Source organism: Ostrea edulis, chromosome 2 (genome assembly GCF_947568905.1).
Source record: "Ostrea edulis chromosome 2, xbOstEdul1.1, whole genome shotgun sequence".
In the NCBI taxonomy this organism is placed as follows: domain Eukaryota; kingdom Metazoa; phylum Mollusca; class Bivalvia; order Ostreida; family Ostreidae; genus Ostrea; species Ostrea edulis.
Genome location: NC_079165.1, coordinates 61,505,821 through 61,522,629, shown reverse-complemented (window position 1 = coordinate 61,522,629; position 16,809 = coordinate 61,505,821). Strand labels below are relative to the sequence as shown.

The window sequence follows — 16,809 nt, the reverse complement described above, 5'->3', positions numbered from 1 at the left end:
GCATATTCAATTACAAGATTTGTCACATATAAATCAAGATTTCTTGAATATAAATCAAGATTTCCGCATATAAGTAACAAGATTATTGAATATAATTTTTTTTTTCATATTCATGAATAACAAGATTATAGAATATACATAAAAATGTCCCCATATGAATAACAAGATTATCGAATGTACATAATGATTTTCCCGTACAAATAAGATTATTGAATATGAACTAAGATTTTTTATCATGAATAACAAGATTATCGAATACACATGAAGATTTTCGCATATAAATAACAAAATTATCGAACGTAAATTAACACTGGTAATAATTCACATTGTCATCCCCTTGCTTACACAAATAGCAGTCATCGCTCTTTCTCCACTAACAGCAATGCTAACATAACAAAACTCTACAGAAAATCCCTCATGGAAATATTCTACATGTGTATCTACATGTATATTATGGTGAGGGATAGAGGGTATCGAGCCCGCCACACTTGGTTAGCCACTTTACTACTGAGCTAAAGATTAATCATTCTTACAATGCTAAATAGAGCTTTAATTGTGATTACGTACCTCAACACGTAATCACAAAACGTTGGCATTGTGAGGATGAAGACTAACCCATCGCATGGTACAAATGTACACACACCCCGGTTTCTTTCTTCTGAAGTAACAGGGTTACCAAATATCCATCTAAATACGTGTTAGGACTTTAAAACAACTGTCACGTTATTTAAAACGAAATTTGAATGTGACAAATATTTTACATTGTTACCAAGAAAGTTACGAATTTTTTTTAGAACTACAAACCATCACCTCTCCGTCGAAGTAGGCAGATGGAGTAATATTGAAAGAAATGAACGCTTTTGTATATATGCAATTGTAAAACCAAATTGGAGATGAATTTCGCAATATTCTGGAATGTAAATCATTGTACATAAATTTTCTAAATAATAGAAGTGTTCTGCCACAAACACTAAAAAAAAGTTATGATTTAGTACATGAGTATCTCCAGAAAGTGCTTAATTATGTTTATTTAAAAAATCAATAGTATCAATTGCCTGCATGATTTTTTTTTTGGTCTGTTTGACCCATATCATTATATATATATATATTTACAAATCCAATTCTGGGCCCTATCGGGCATACAAGCTTAATTAAGGAAAGAAGAAAAAGTGACAATCAAAAGACCAAATACAGAAAAAAAAGTGTACAGCAAATTAAGCTGTCCAGAAATACAGTATATGTATAACAATATTGTATTAGATATAAAATTAATTTTTAGAATCTATAATGAATATTTGTAGAATAAGCATCTGAGTTATACCTGGTACGTCTTGTCTCATTGCAGAATCTATGGTATATATTATTTTATAAAAACGTGTACATTTTTACCTCTTACTTTGTATATTATTGATTCTCATTTCAAAAATGCTGATTAAAAATTATATATATATATATATATACAATTGTAAAATATATATATATATATATATATCTCCAATAATAAAAGTCAATACATTAAAGCCGAAAGCGCTAACAGTGAAATGTTATTCGAGTTTTGTGTTTCTTGACTTTTATTATTGGATGTATTTACTGTATCAAATACCGAATTCTTTATTTACAATATATATATATATATATATATATATATATATAAACATGAAAACAATCAATCGAATATTGGCTATAGCTTGATTAGTTTTCAGCTTTTTATCGAAAAGTGTTTTAATGGTTTTATTTTATTATTTTTACAAAAGAGAGACCTTGGAGATATATATATATATATATATATATATATATATATATATAGAGAGAGAGAGAGAGAGAGAGAGAGAGAGAGAGAGAGAGAGAGAACTTTCACATGTTTGAGTGAAATAAACTAAATAGTGTCAATGTTGAAAAGGTGCATGGTGATTACCAAACCCACGACCAAAGCGCCCCTTGATTTAATTCTAAGTCCGGCACTCTTCTTCCGACCTCACCCGCTACCCGGTCCCTACTAGTAGACGCGTAGATATATAACACCTCCCACTCAGCAGGTTTTTCAGAAATTATGCGAATACCTAAGAATTCCCAGAAGAATGGGGCGCATTCGATTGCCTGGACTGTCGGGGGTTTTGATTTATAAATATATGACCATGAGTTTAGATACAGATCAATCCATGATTCCAAAATAACCTAAATTGCTTACTGGAAATGGAAGTTAGCAGGTTTGATATTGTTTTTATATGAGTGCTTTTAAGGTGGCTCATAACATAAAAAAAACAACTTGATGGTTCGTTTAAGCGCCTCGCATGAAGCACAATATTTAATCAATCAGTTAATTGTATGAAGCATGATTTCGTCATCGGAAAAGGCATGCACAATATCAAATAAAACATGCCTATAAAAACGCAGATAGGCGTTCTAATTTTTTAGAAAAAAAATATTGGAAACGTTGTTTGTTAATATTATTTAATATACGGAGAAAACCTACTCCAGGACCACAATGTAAACTAGTTTTTTAAACTAATTGTGCTATCCTGTTTGAATAAAGGGCATTGTTATTATTATTACCAACAAAACAAAAACCAAAAACAAAACAAAAAAAAAACAAAAAAAACAACAACAAAAAAACCCACTGCGAAAATCTTCACTCTTTGATCAATTGCAAATAAGGTTAAACTATGAAAAATGAAGATTAACCTCTTATTTTGTACTCAATATGACAAAGTAATTTGACAAATCAAATGGTTATTCATTGACATCAAAAAGATTTTAAAATACATATGATGTTTTAAAACCTGATTTCAAGGAACATGTTTGTATACCCCCAAATCAAAAGAAATTGTAATTAAAAGCAAGTAATTAACACTGGTATTGAAATTAACAACCAATTACTAATGAATTCTACTTTGCAGTTAAAAAATCTCATTAGCAAAACTGCAAAGCTTTTCAAAACATACACGAGTTGAAAATGTAGGCGGAAATCCAGAGTTAACGTGCGTAGTTCTTTATGTATGAAATAAAAATGATATTTTCATAGTGTGTTTGAAGAGCTTTGGAATAAATGTGAAATCTTTGACTAATTTTTTAAAATGATCTTGCCTATAACTAGGACTTATTCTATTCTTACATTTCATACATACATACATGCATGTAAAATGTTTTGTTTTCAGGTTTTGTACTTTAGTTTTAAAAGTGTTAGTTTGCATTTTTATTTACTTTCTTTTCTGTGTAAATATTCTATGTCCCTGAATAAGGGACAGGTCATCCCGAGAGTTTGACTGACAATTTCATATTGTTCATATCTTTGGTCATTTTCAGTGCTTTATATATTCTTATTTATTTGACCACGTATCTATATGCAGATCCGACAGTCAAGTTGAATGTTGATCATGAGTGTTATTTAATTCAAAGAATATTTCATTTTCAAAATAAATGGGATTAGGTAGCAAGCACAGCCTATTTTAGCCCTCTCCCTACAAGTTGAGTGTTGTTGGTTTCTCTCTCTCTCTCTACACACACACACACACACACACACACACACACACACACACACACACACACACACATATATATATATATATATATATATATATATATATATATATATATAACACTGAAATTAAGTTAAAGCGGCATAGCTCTTCTATATATAAATATAAATGTATATATATATATACTAGCAAAACAAAAACCGAAAACTCGTAAAATCTTCAGGTAAATTCTGTTCTCTACACGGTATATCGACAGTTTATTACAAGAATACCATTTCGTTTCTGCAGTCTTAATTTCCTTGCACTACACAAAGGGAATTTTCATACACATATTAGATAGAAATAGATATAAACTTTGTAAGATATCTTGTTTGATATAGAAGATATAAAGTTTATATGTATCTAATTTAAAATAGAAGATATCCCATAAATTATAAAAGATATCTTTGAAATGAAATAAATTTATAGATATGGCGTGCCATATTACATGTACTAGAAAAAGACAAGTTTCCCTGACCCAAACACTTATAATTCTTGGAACCATATTGCTGTCTTCACTGATTAAAAATTCAAGGATTACCTGTGCTCAATTCAAAGATCTCATTGCGGGGAGTAAATGTAGACCAAGAGAGTGAGATATAATCAATTGATTTTTTCAATGTGAATGAGTATTTGGTAAGAAATTTGCCAACATGTAGCCTATATTATATTTCACAAGTAGCCAAGACCTGTACAGAGAGAGAGAGAGAGAGAGAGAGAGAGAGAGAGAGGGAGAGAGAGAGAAGAGAGAGAGAGAGAGAGTATTTATTATGTAGGTTTGTTAGTATACAAGCACACATTTCCATGTATATACATACACATTGGTCTCAACGTGACATGTTTGGTGTTTATCAATGAACTTGGAGGTAAATGTTGATTACCGGGCTCTGATTGGTAGATATTTTTACCCATATTGACACAGATGTTCATGGAAGACAGTTCTAGGGAATAGTTTCCAATAGTGTTGATGTGTTTTAATATTGTTTTCGTGCTTTAAACAGGTGCATAAGATGGCCTTTAACAGCAATGAAGACGGGAGGTACACCCTTAAAGATTTATTGGAAATTCCCGAACTGCAACATCCCCCCCTGCTAAATAGACGTAAGTACAGATATGTATGTGTATATAAATACGCTATGCACACTTATGGTCATGCGCACCTATCACTTTTACATGACATACTAGATCTATTTATTTTGCTTCAACTTACAGGTGATGTTGGTTTTAACTTTAAAAAATCTGGTCGAAACTGGTTTCTTTTAATCTTGATGAAGTAATTTTTCCCTGGGTAAAAATATGCATATTTTAAAATGTATTAAGACAGTGATTACCAGTTTTCTCAACTTTCATGCGAAATTTGCACAATGATTACAACTTTTGACAGAACTTTATAAAGTATAAATGCAAGCAGTATTTGCAATATGCATAGGTTTCACAATAAATATAATTGAATATACCTTTCATAAATCTTACATCTGTATTTAAAAAAAATCTCATATATCTTTATAGTGGGGCATGATGTAAAAGTTTTAGATATAGGTGTAATGATAAAAACTGCCTTCAGTCCATGTGTTTTAATATTGTTTCACTAGGTGTTGTTTTACTTTGTGTTTTTGTAGGGCTTTAAAAGTTATTCATCTATGTCACTTGTGATATTATATAGATAAATTGTGAAAATCCAAGTTTTGTAGATATATTTAAATTTTAGAGATTTCCTTTGATGCTTGATCTGATTCCACTCTTGATAGGATTTTGCTATTTACATTCACTTTAAAAGAGAAGATGCCTGAAACACACATACAAAAAAATCAATATCATTAAATTAAGCTGTGTCACGCTCACTGTTGTGCAGAATGTTACACAGAATTTTAGTTTGACCAGATTTCAAAATTAGAAAGAAAGTTGTTGATTGTATCATTCTTGGGTATGCTTTATATAAATTCTTATCGTTAAGAGTTTCTTTTATTTTAGCAGCAAACTTAAAAAAAGGGGAGGTCTCTTTGGGATATGGAATTACATCTGCTTTTCTTGGACCCAATTTGTGGAACACAAGTCAAGTTGGTGGACCAGACAATGGGGAGTTCAGCCTGCAGTATATGGATCTGGATGAATTTCTCTCAGAAAATGGCATTCCTTCCACAGAATTGAAGAAGGATGATGGTCAACAAATATTGGACTCCCCTGAACCGAAGAGAGGTATCACTCAAATTTCCTTATGCTACTTTTCCCAATATAAGGATGCATGAAAAAAATTAAAGAAAAAAAAACAAAACAATGAAAAGAAGCTGTCAATGCAATGGCTTTGTCAGGCAGAAATGTATTCTAGCTTTACAGCGAATTACAGGTTGAGTTTTCAATTGCCTGCTGGATTGATCAATAGACTTTACAATTTGGTCAGCCAAGAATCACATTTGGTCTGAATTTAGGTCACAAAGTTACTCAAGCGTAGATTGCTTTACAGGTAAATCTGAGTTGATTTCAGTGTCTTTTGCAGCTATTTCCCTAGGATTTTTTTTTCAAAGTGAACATCAATTAAATCAAATTGAATATATTTCTCAGATATACATTTGATTACTTTAACATGTTTAATTAAAGGTGCACCCTCTCTCTCTCTCTCTTTCTCTCTCTCTAATTTGAAACATTATTTCAAGTGTTTTTAAATCAATAAATTTGGAACAAAATCAAATTTGATTATATTTTTCTTTCAAAAATACTTTTGATTACTTTAAGTAAAGAAAAGGGTGCATTCTCTCTCTCTCCTCTCTCTCTCTCTCTCTCTCAAATACAATTCTTTTTATTGATTAAATTGAACTTTACTAAACTCTTATCAATTTCACTTTAAAAAAAAAATTCATTAGACATCTCACAAAGTGTCCACATGTTCATGTACCATTCATCTGTTTGTCAATCTATATTTGAGGTCATTCCATTCATATCACACAAAGAAAACTTCCAGAAAACTCTTCTATTGTTACTGTTTCTGACCAATAGAATTCTTGTTATTATAGCTAACCATTTAAGTTCAGACTTTCTATTCTATTTATAGTTTTTAGGGTTGGTTAGTGCACATCTACCTTTGGGAATTTTACAACACCTATTCAGCTTATAACCATGAAAAAAATAAGATGGAGAGATATTTTAACAAAGAAATTATTAACTTATACAATTAGAGAAATTCTTTTTCCTGAAATAATCAGTAAAACTGAAGTGTTAAATTATCTTATTTATGGGGTTTTCACTCACACTGAGAAAAAAAAGTTGTCAATTCTTTGTCATACCTGAGTAACTTTGTGACCTAAATTCAGACCAAATGTGATACTTTGCTGACCAAATTGTAAAGTCTGTTGATCAATCCAGCAGGCAATTGAAATTCGCTGTAATATGAAAGACTTCACATGTTGCTCTATTCATAGTAGAATCATTTTAAATGTTGAGTTATAGCACGTGACTTCAAGGTCACTGAATTCCTTCCAAGGCTTCATCAATGTTTTTATAGGTTTTTGACTGTGAATAGTGTCAGACAAAATAAAGCATATCAATGTGTATAAATTTTGCTGCCAGAGAATTATTTGAAATTGAACTTGTGTAACACCTTGATTTCTTGATGATATGTACAGGATTTAGAAGTACTAAGGTGGGGAAATTGAAATAAGTATAGGAGATGACTTTTACAGTGCTAAAGGCACATGCTGTGCACTAGGGTGTGTGGGGGCATGCACCTGCCCCCCCCCCCCCCCCCCAGTAAAGAATTAGATATTTAGAAGGCATGCAGTGCACTGGGAAGCATTTCCTAGCTTTTATGAGAAACTTAAATACAGCATTAAATTATCAGTAAAATTGCCAGCAAATTGTGCTATTTTACACATCAGTAGATGAATTTTGTCTCAGTTATAGAGGTTTGGTAAGTGGTACATCATTTTACCACCATACTTGGACAACATAATTGTTAGCTCACCTGAACTGAAAGCTCAAGTGAGCTATTCTGATCACCTGTTATCCATCTGTCTGTCTGTATATAAACTTTTCTCCAGAACCACTGGGCCAATTTCAACCAAACTGGGCAAAAAGCATCCTTAGGTGAAGGGGATTCAAGTTTGTTCAAATGAATGAAGGGCAACACCCTTCTCCAGGGGGAGATACAGGCAACGAAATTAAGGGGAAATACTCGCTAAATACGAGTTAAAAATTGACATAGCGAGTGAAAAATCGCAAGTGATCACAGCTTTTTGCGAGTAAAAAAAAACACTGATCTTTTTTCCGGATTTCCTTGGTTTATTGGCTGTACTTTGAAGTTTACAATAATTTTGTCTTTTACATAGAAATGCTTTAAAGAATGAATATACAAGTATTGAAAAAGTAAACGTTGATCGAATAAATAACTAAGGCCAAGGTCATCTCAGTCAGTGATGTCGAAGATGGCCTACTTCATGCACACTCTGGGCGTCTCGGAGACGTCTGATTTAAATAGCAAGCATGTTGATCTCGTCCGTGTTTACATAAAACAGCACATGGAAGTGTTAGTGTCACGCTTCACGCAGTGTCCTTCTATAGTCTATAGTCAAACACTTTAGAGTTCGTGTTTTGTTTTTCCAACTAGAATTTTTTATATGAAATTTCCAAAAGTTTTGAAGATATAGTTTGAATTGACGCAAACAGTCTTCAAGATTTCAAACCACATGATGTTGTAAATAGGTGGTAGATCTCTGGACTGCAGCGAGTTCGCCGCACAAGTGTACCCTATGACCCTCATCATGCACCAATGATACATGTGTGTTGTCTGATAAATCATTAAAATTTAAATGAAAGACTTCTCAATATCATTTTTATTATTGCACTTTAAAGAAGAGTTTTAAAGATTTTCCCGAAAATTTTGATATAGATACATGCTTGTTTTCTTAAATTCCTGTAAAACAGCAATCGATTGAAAAATGCTAGTAAAAGCTCAATTTTGCTAGTTGGAAAATAATCCACAAGCTAAAATTTGTTAGTTGTGAAAAAAGTTAATTTCGATCCCTGGAGATAATAGCAGAATAGCAGAAATACACTGAGAAATATTAAAAATCTTCTTCTCCAGAACCAGCTGGCCAATTTCAAACAAAATTTTCACAAAGCATCCCTAGGTGAAGGGGATTCTAGTTTATACAACTGAAGGGCCATACTCCCTTCAAAGGGGAGATAATCACAAAAATGCAAAAAATAGGCTGTATATATATATGTCTGTCAATCTGTCTGTAAACTTTTTTACATTTTTTACTTCTTCTCCAGAACCACTGGTCCATTTTCAACCAAACGTGGCAACCAGCATCCTTGGGTATAAAATTTCATCCATTGAAATCAAGCCATAAAAATTCACAGAATTTAAAAAAACTGTTGGATTATCAACCACTAAATCTCTGAATTTATGTTATTGAGTAAACAATTATGCTTATAATCTACATTGTCATTTACTTTTGATTCATTTGATACCTGAAAAACCCCTCAGAATGGCTCTAGAAAGCACTTGATGTCATTTATCATGTCATTTTTAATAATAGATGAATCCACACTATTCAAACGTTATGTCCCTTGGCTGTCATTTTAGTGGTGACCATTTCCATGTGAATGTACTGAGCTGTGATACAATGCATACATGAATCTTGATAAATATTTATTATAATTACTACAGTAACTTGATCTGAAGAGTCAGATCATGTCGAGTTGATAGGCTCGATTCCATCAGATCAAACGAGATGCTTTGCGTCGAGTTTGATCTGATAATCTGCGCCTGTCAACGAGATGTGATCCGACTCATCGGATCAAGTTACTGTAGTAATGATAAATTTATTATATAACCCCTTATGTATTTTTAAATCCATATATGTAAGATCATAAATGTAATCCAAGTTATCAAAAACACAGACATAGTAACATACAGTGAAATTCTGCGCCAGTTTTGTTAATTGTGACATGACATTTTCTACAAAAAAATGTTGCGTTGATGCATTGTGACATCATCAGTTTTAGAGGATACTGATACGGAATCAGAAAACCACAGTGTGGTGATCCAGAAAATCGGATCACACTCTGTGAAATCCACAGTATCAAAAAACAAAACATTGATGATTATAAATATAGTATTTCTATTTTAACAATCAGGAATTCTGAGAGATATGAAAGTAGAATGTACATAGGTATAAGATTGAAATAAACTTCATTTTTGAAAATACAAATAACGTTCTTCATGAAATATGCTCACTGATGTGAAGTGTTGCAGTTCATACCCTTGTGTATTTTCAAAGGTGAAATATGATTCATGTGGCTTGGGAAGGATGAAATATCAATATTTTTATTATTTTCAGCCGTAACTCCCACTGAGGACTACATTCAATTGCAAACAGCTCCTGCAGCTCCACTCCCCCAAAATGGGGGGTTTTCTCCAAAGAACAGCCCAATACATGGTTATGAGGGTGTACACGAGGCCAGCCCTCCATACTATAATACTGAAACATTTAGAATTCCACCATCCAAACATACAGATAGTTCCAATGGACCGAGCTTGCCACCACAACAGCTTCAAGACAAAGACCCCTCAACACAACCTACAACTATAACAGGTAATTATGCACTGTTATACCACCCCTGGACTGAAGTATTGTATTATACCATGAACCATACAGTTCTAACATATGTGTATGAAATACATGTAATTTTACAAAAATACATCATCATATCCAGAATAGTCAAATTATGACAAAAAACAAGTACAAATTTTCTAATCGTGAATTAAATCAATCACATTACCAGACATCCCACCCCTGTATACAATGTGAGCTTATGGCATCTATTAACCTTTTTAACTCATCTAAGCTGTTTTCATCAAATTGAAAGTATTTCTGTCTGTTGTCTGAGAAATTCTATGAAGTTTTACAGTGTTATATTTAGTGAACCTTAAAAAGGTTCGCACCTAGATTACCATCAAAGTATTACCCATGCATTTTAAAATGACAGTGTTAGGGGCGATAATCCCTAGAATAGACATGCTATACCGAAAACGAAAGTAGGAATCGCATTGCAATCGAAAAATGTACAGTCATTAAATAGAGGTAAAATTTCTTAAATTACATGGAAAGGTTCTTAAAATCATGGGCGTTGGTCATGTCAGACAGGTGGTCGTTTAATAGAGGTACAATATATAGGGTAGCGCCCTGGGGGGAAATTCTTATGGTCACATATGACAGCGAGTCACTTTATACAGTGGGTCGCTATGGCAGTTTTGACTGTATACTGTAATTCTTGAAATATGATTTACATATCACAACTCTATGTAAATCTATGCCTTTGTTCATGTTTTTATTGACATCTGGTCTGATATAAGATTTTATGACATCATATTTTATTGGTCTTTTACAGATTGATAAATATAGTAACTCCATTTTCGGTATATACCAGTTGGTTCTTGAAACATCTAGTATCTGAGAAAAATTGATCCACATGTTAATATAGGCTTACAATAGAGCCTTTGTTGTTAGACTTATATTCTTATTTTGCATGTGGCAATCATCAAGCAAGTGAATGTATAGTGGTCTGGGGATGATTGAGTCTATATGAAGAAATATATAATCGTGATTCATTTTGGTTGTCTCACTGTCAACTTTTGAACTTGATATAACATTTACTCTGATCTGGAATAAGGCTTTGACCCTGATTTTTCATTTAAGAAAATATGAAGTCTTTCATGTATACCTTATAATCAACTATGTATAATCAAGGTTGTGGAATGTCAGACAAACATTTACAGGCTGACAAACAGACAGGTCATTCATAATACTGTGGATTCACACAAACCTTTACAGACTGACAAACAGATAAGCCATTCACAATACTGTGGATTCACACAAACATTTACAGACTGACAAACAGACAGGCCATTCATAATACTGTGGATTCACACAAACATTTACAGACTGACAAACAGACAGGCCATTCACAATACTGTCAAATCAGATATACATGTACAGACTGACAAACAAACAGGTCATTCCCAAAACTGTTACCTGACAGACTGACAAACATTTGTTAAGATTCAATGTATTTTACGTCACATTTAATGAATTACTCCTGACTGGTAAACATATTAACTATATCTTACATGAATTTCCTTATTTTAATAATTAAATTATTACCTGTAATATCATTTGGTTACCTAGGAAATAAATTCCTTATCCAGGTTCAATTAAAGGTGTACAGGGATTTACATCGGGTTGTTATTCCATACATCCTGACGATCAGACCTGAATAACCAACAGTACTCGATCATGCCAAGTTTCACAATAATGGATTGTAATTTACATTTTATCTCTGTGAATTTAAGTCTTAGTGCAATAGGAATGGTAGTACTTCAGGAAGAAGTATACTTTCACTAGCTATTGGAATGTCAGGGTGATGAAGTTTTTATCATCACTTTGCAATGGAAATGCAATTAAGGGTGCCAAGAGCAATTTGACTCTTTCGATTTTATGTTCTTTTGTACAAGTGTTTGTTTATTACTGGTCTCTTACCTGATATTTTTTTCAAATTTACTGAATGATACATTATAAAGACGACCTTAGTTTGTATTGGTTTTCAAGGTTAAATGTAAAAGGTCAAGATCACCAGAAAGAGAATTCTGAAATTCCTTTTGTACAAGATTTAAGCTACATTTCTTGCCTTATCTTTAGCTCGCCTGAGGGGAAGGCTTAAGTGAGCTTTTCTGATCAAAATTTGTCCATTAACTGTTGTTAGCGTTGTTGTTGTTAGTAAACTTAATTTTCATATTTTCATCTTCTCAAGAACCATGCACTTGGCTAATTTCAATCAAACTTGGTAAAAATCACCCATTGGTAAAGGGATTCAAATTTGTACAAATGATGTGCCATGTCCCTTCAAAGAGGAGATAATCACAAAAATAGGGTGAGATCATTTAAAATTCTTAAAAGAAACACAGGGCCAGAAAAGTTGAAATTTACATGAAAGCTTCCTGATATAGTACAAATTCAAGTTTGTTAAAATCTTGGCCCCCGAGGGTAGGTTGGGGCCACAATATGGGATCAAAGTTTTACATGTGAACATAAAGGGAAAATTTTCAAAAATCCTCTCAAGAACCACTGGACCAGAAGAGTGGAGATTTACGTGAAAGCTTCCTTACATATAGTAAATTCAAGTTTTTTCAGATCATGGCCCCCGGCAGTAGGGTAGGCGCACCACAATAGGGGATCAAAGTTTTACATGCTGATATATAAGAAAATCTTCATCTTCAGAACCAATGGACCAATTTAAATCGAACTTGGTACACAACATCCTTGGGTGTCGGGGATTCAAGTTTATTCATATGAAGGACCATTACCCCTTCAAAGTGGAGATTAATTACGAGAAGGCAAAAATAGGGTGGGTCATTTAAAAATCTTTTCAAGAACCACTGGGCCAGAAAAGTTCAAATTTACGTGAAAGCTTCCTGACATTTTGCAGATTCAATTTGTAAAAATCGTGGCCTCTGGGCATAGGGTGGGGTCACAATGGGGGATCAAAGTTTTACATGCAAATATATAGGGAAAATCTTTTAAAATCTCCTCCAGAACTACCTGGCGAATTCCATCAAACTTGGCACAAAGCATCCTTAGTTGAAGTTTGTTCAAATGAGGGGCCATGCCCCTCTTCAAGGGGAAATGATATTTAAGATAATGAATGTTTAGTGGTTATCTTTGGGGAAAAAATCTCAATTTAGGTGCTAGTATAAACTGTTGTTTTCAAGGTTGTTTATTGCTAGGAATTGCTGCTCAGGTAAGCAGTATGGTCCATGTGCCTCTTATGGCAAAGCTTACAGAAATTATATTTTGCATTCAAGTCTTATTCCCTGTCAGTTTTCAATATTAATTGTAAAAGGTCATTAGGTCACAGAGAGAAAAGTTTTGAAATTCTGTGTTCAAGATATAAATACATTGTAACAGTTATCATTAAAAAAATTCAATTCTCAGGAATGAAGATCTAGATCTCTATTCGGTTTTAAGAAGAATTATTACATTTTCAACAGTGAAATGCTGAAATTTATCCATTGAATAAAAATGATATTTTTATTACACTAAAATAACATGTTATTTTCACTGCAGTGAAAATAATTAACAACAGATTGTGATTTCATGTTAACTGATTGTGACATTATGTATTACTATACATCCTTTAAGATTTGAAATGAACATGTTCTAAAACCAAAAAAAATCTAATAAACAGAAAATTCAGTGCTTTGTTGTTAGATATGGAATTTATTTCACTCATAAGACAGGATTTTTTTTTTGGTTGGTATATTTTTACTCATACTTCGCACTCACAAAAATATAAAAAATAATGTTTTACTCATGAAATAAATTCCATTTCAACTACAAAGCATTGAATAGCCTCTTTAAATAGAAGGTCAAGGTCAATGGAAGGGATAGTCATAATTTCCTTAATTGTAAACTAAATATTTCATTGGGAGGGACTTGCTTGATGATTATAGAGACATGCATGGTCAATTTCGCTGCCTAGCAGTTTAATATTTATTCCACTCAAAGATCCGCAAATACAGCTGCCATGCACTAACAGTAAAACGGAAATCCTGTTTCTAACAATTAGTTAGCATATTATTGTAATGTGTGTATGTAGATTAATGGCTTGCATCTACATTGTTATTTTAAAAAATATATTAATGGTGTGAAACCATTTCAAAAAGTTTAATAGACATGTAGAGTTTATAAAAAGCTAGCTAGATTACTAACCTCTGAACCAAGGTTTGATGTGTATTCCAAGGAGTTTTTTTTTATTATTATTGATTTTTGCTAAATCTTGAAGATCTATTCCCAAAGCAACCAATTTCAACCAGAAAAGAATTTGTTAAAAAAAGATACACAGTGTATATGGCAGCAGCTTACCAAGGGTGCAGACCAAACCTGACTGATAAATCTAATGTAGTATATTTTTCTTTTTCCATTTCTCCAATACATTAAATGAAGATTCATATAGGTCTACTGAACTGCTCTGAATTATTATTTGATGATATAAAACAGAATATTAGTAAGGCTCATCGTTCATGCATAAAAACATATTATGTATTGAATACAGGTGACTCTCGATGGCTCGAACTTCGATCTCTTGAAGTTCTCGGTCTCTCAAAGTGAAATCATGGTCCTGATTTTTTCTCTATATAACAAAGCAAATTTACTATTGATCTCTCGAACGTCCGATCTCTCGAAGTTCTCGATCTTTCGAAGTGAAATTAGGTCCCGTAAAACATATTTCAATGTTTTTCACTCTCGATCTCTCGAAGTGGTGGTAGCGTATACCCACCATTACCCAAGCGTGTAATAATTTCTGCTTGGGCCTTACCTGGATTTTGTTGAATGCAGGAGGGGTAATTAGGAGTTTACATAGTTGAAACATCACTGGTGCCTCTTTGTGGAGGTGACACACTTGAGTATATAATTGGCTAATTGGTAAGTTTACACCTTACACTGGGGTTTTGAGTTGTGATGATTAAAATTATATATAATCCGATTATGAATAAAATCTATAATTGGTTTTGATGTGACAATGAGAGAGTAAGTTTTATACATAATTTAGAGATCTACAGAATGTTAAATTTCTCAAGTTTGTTCTTTGTGTAAAGTTACTCTAAAACATCGTTTTACTCATTCGTTAGAATTTTTGTTTTGGGTAAAGCGACATATAACATTGTGCTCTGTTTAGTTTGCGATAGTAAAGCATCATCGGAACTTGGTTTTGTATGCCTATCTAAGCATGATTAAAGAACAAATAAATACATAACCTTGAAATGTTTTTATTAATGCAAAATAAGGTTTTTTATTTTGATATCAAAGTACCTGACGATTATGAAGGAAAACATGTCAAAACGATATCATATGACCTTGTTTGTATACATTTCCGGTTACTGTAAAATCTGAACCATACCGGCGGAACTTCAATTTCCGAATTTCGATCTCTCGATTTCTCGAAGTTTTATCAATTAAGGTCCCTTGAACTTCGAGTTATCGAGAGTCACCTGTATTCATAAGCTTAATATTTTAATCAATCAAAGATTGAAATTAATTAAATTTTTATTCAAATTCTGGAAATCTTGCTCATTTCCTAGTTCACCTGTTTTTCATTCAGTATGAGAAAGCTTGAATTTTTGCTATTGATGGGGTGTCTTTGTTTGGATGGTAAAAATGAGTGTCTGATGGTGTTCTCTCTGTTGCAGACACAGCAGACAGTTTGAGAAGACAAGGGGAAACCTGTCAGACAAACATTAATCAGCCCAGTCTTCGTCAGGGTAGCCCTGTTATAGAATATGACTTAAATCCAAATGACTTGGCTCTGGCATCAATACCAGGTAATGCAATCATTTTACCATGGCAACGATAGTGACAGTACACTGATGCATATATACTTACCAGCTAAACGTTGTGAGTCTTTTATAAAGTGTGAAGGAAGCATGATTTCTGATTGTCATTTTTGTTCAGTTCATGAAAATATATATGTTAACTGGTAAATGTTGTCAGTTTGCTCTTGTCTGCATAAATATTGATTTACAAATATGGATAAATTTGTAACACACTAAAGTGACATTACATTGAGGTTAAATTATTTGCACACTGCCACTTGTATATTGTATTTTTATTATGCCCCTCATCAAAGAAGAAGGGCATATTGCTTTGCACCTGTCGGTCGGTCAGTATGTCTGTTGGTCAATAGACCACATGTTGTCTACTCAATATCTTGAGAACCATTCACTTGATCGTAATGATATTTCATATGTGGGTTGATAATGAGTAAAAGAGGACCCTATTGATTTTTAGATTAAAAGATCAAAGGTCAAGGATCAATCCACTCTGGACATAGGAAGATACTGTCCACTCAATATCTCAATAAACCTTTCCTTGACAGACATTAAACTTGGTATACTGATACATTGTGAGATGTAGATGACCCTTATGATTTTGAGGTCACACAGTCAAAGGTCAAGGATTAAACTGGACATAGGAATATACTGACTGCTCAATGTCTAGAAAATCCTTTGCTTGACAGTCATCAAACTTTTTTTTTTTTTTTTTTCTTTTTTTTTTTTTTTTTTTATAATTTATTTATTTTTTTGGTCACATACAATACATCAGACACTTACACAAACATTCCTTTCATACATGCATACATGCTTCAATCTCCCTGTGGTTTAGGTTACTTGCTGTACAATAGTGAAAGTAATAATAATAACAATAATACATGTACTAAAAATAATGACAAGTACATGTAG

At 32.8% G+C, this 16,809-nt stretch overlaps 1 protein-coding gene across 3 annotated transcripts in view; it reads left to right on the top strand.

Annotated features, from left to right (window-relative positions):
* The first annotated feature begins 4,425 nt into the window (after positions 1-4,425).
* Positions 4,426-16,809, top strand: part of LOC125682382 (thyrotroph embryonic factor-like) — a 31,610-nt gene continuing 19,226 nt past the window's right edge. Inside the window, exons 1-4 of one of the 3 annotated variants that reach the window (XM_048922921.2) lie at positions 4,426-4,616; positions 5,490-5,711; positions 9,854-10,108; positions 15,760-15,891. In XM_048922921.2, coding sequence (XP_048778878.1) covers positions 4,526-4,616; positions 5,490-5,711; positions 9,854-10,108; positions 15,760-15,891 — 700 coding nt within the window. In that variant the 5' untranslated portion in view covers positions 4,426-4,525. Of the gene's footprint in view, positions 4,617-5,486; positions 5,712-9,853; positions 10,109-15,759; positions 15,892-16,809 lie in introns of all 3 variants that reach the window. The other 2 variants (XM_048922920.2, XM_048922922.2) reach the window with 2 other exon arrangements.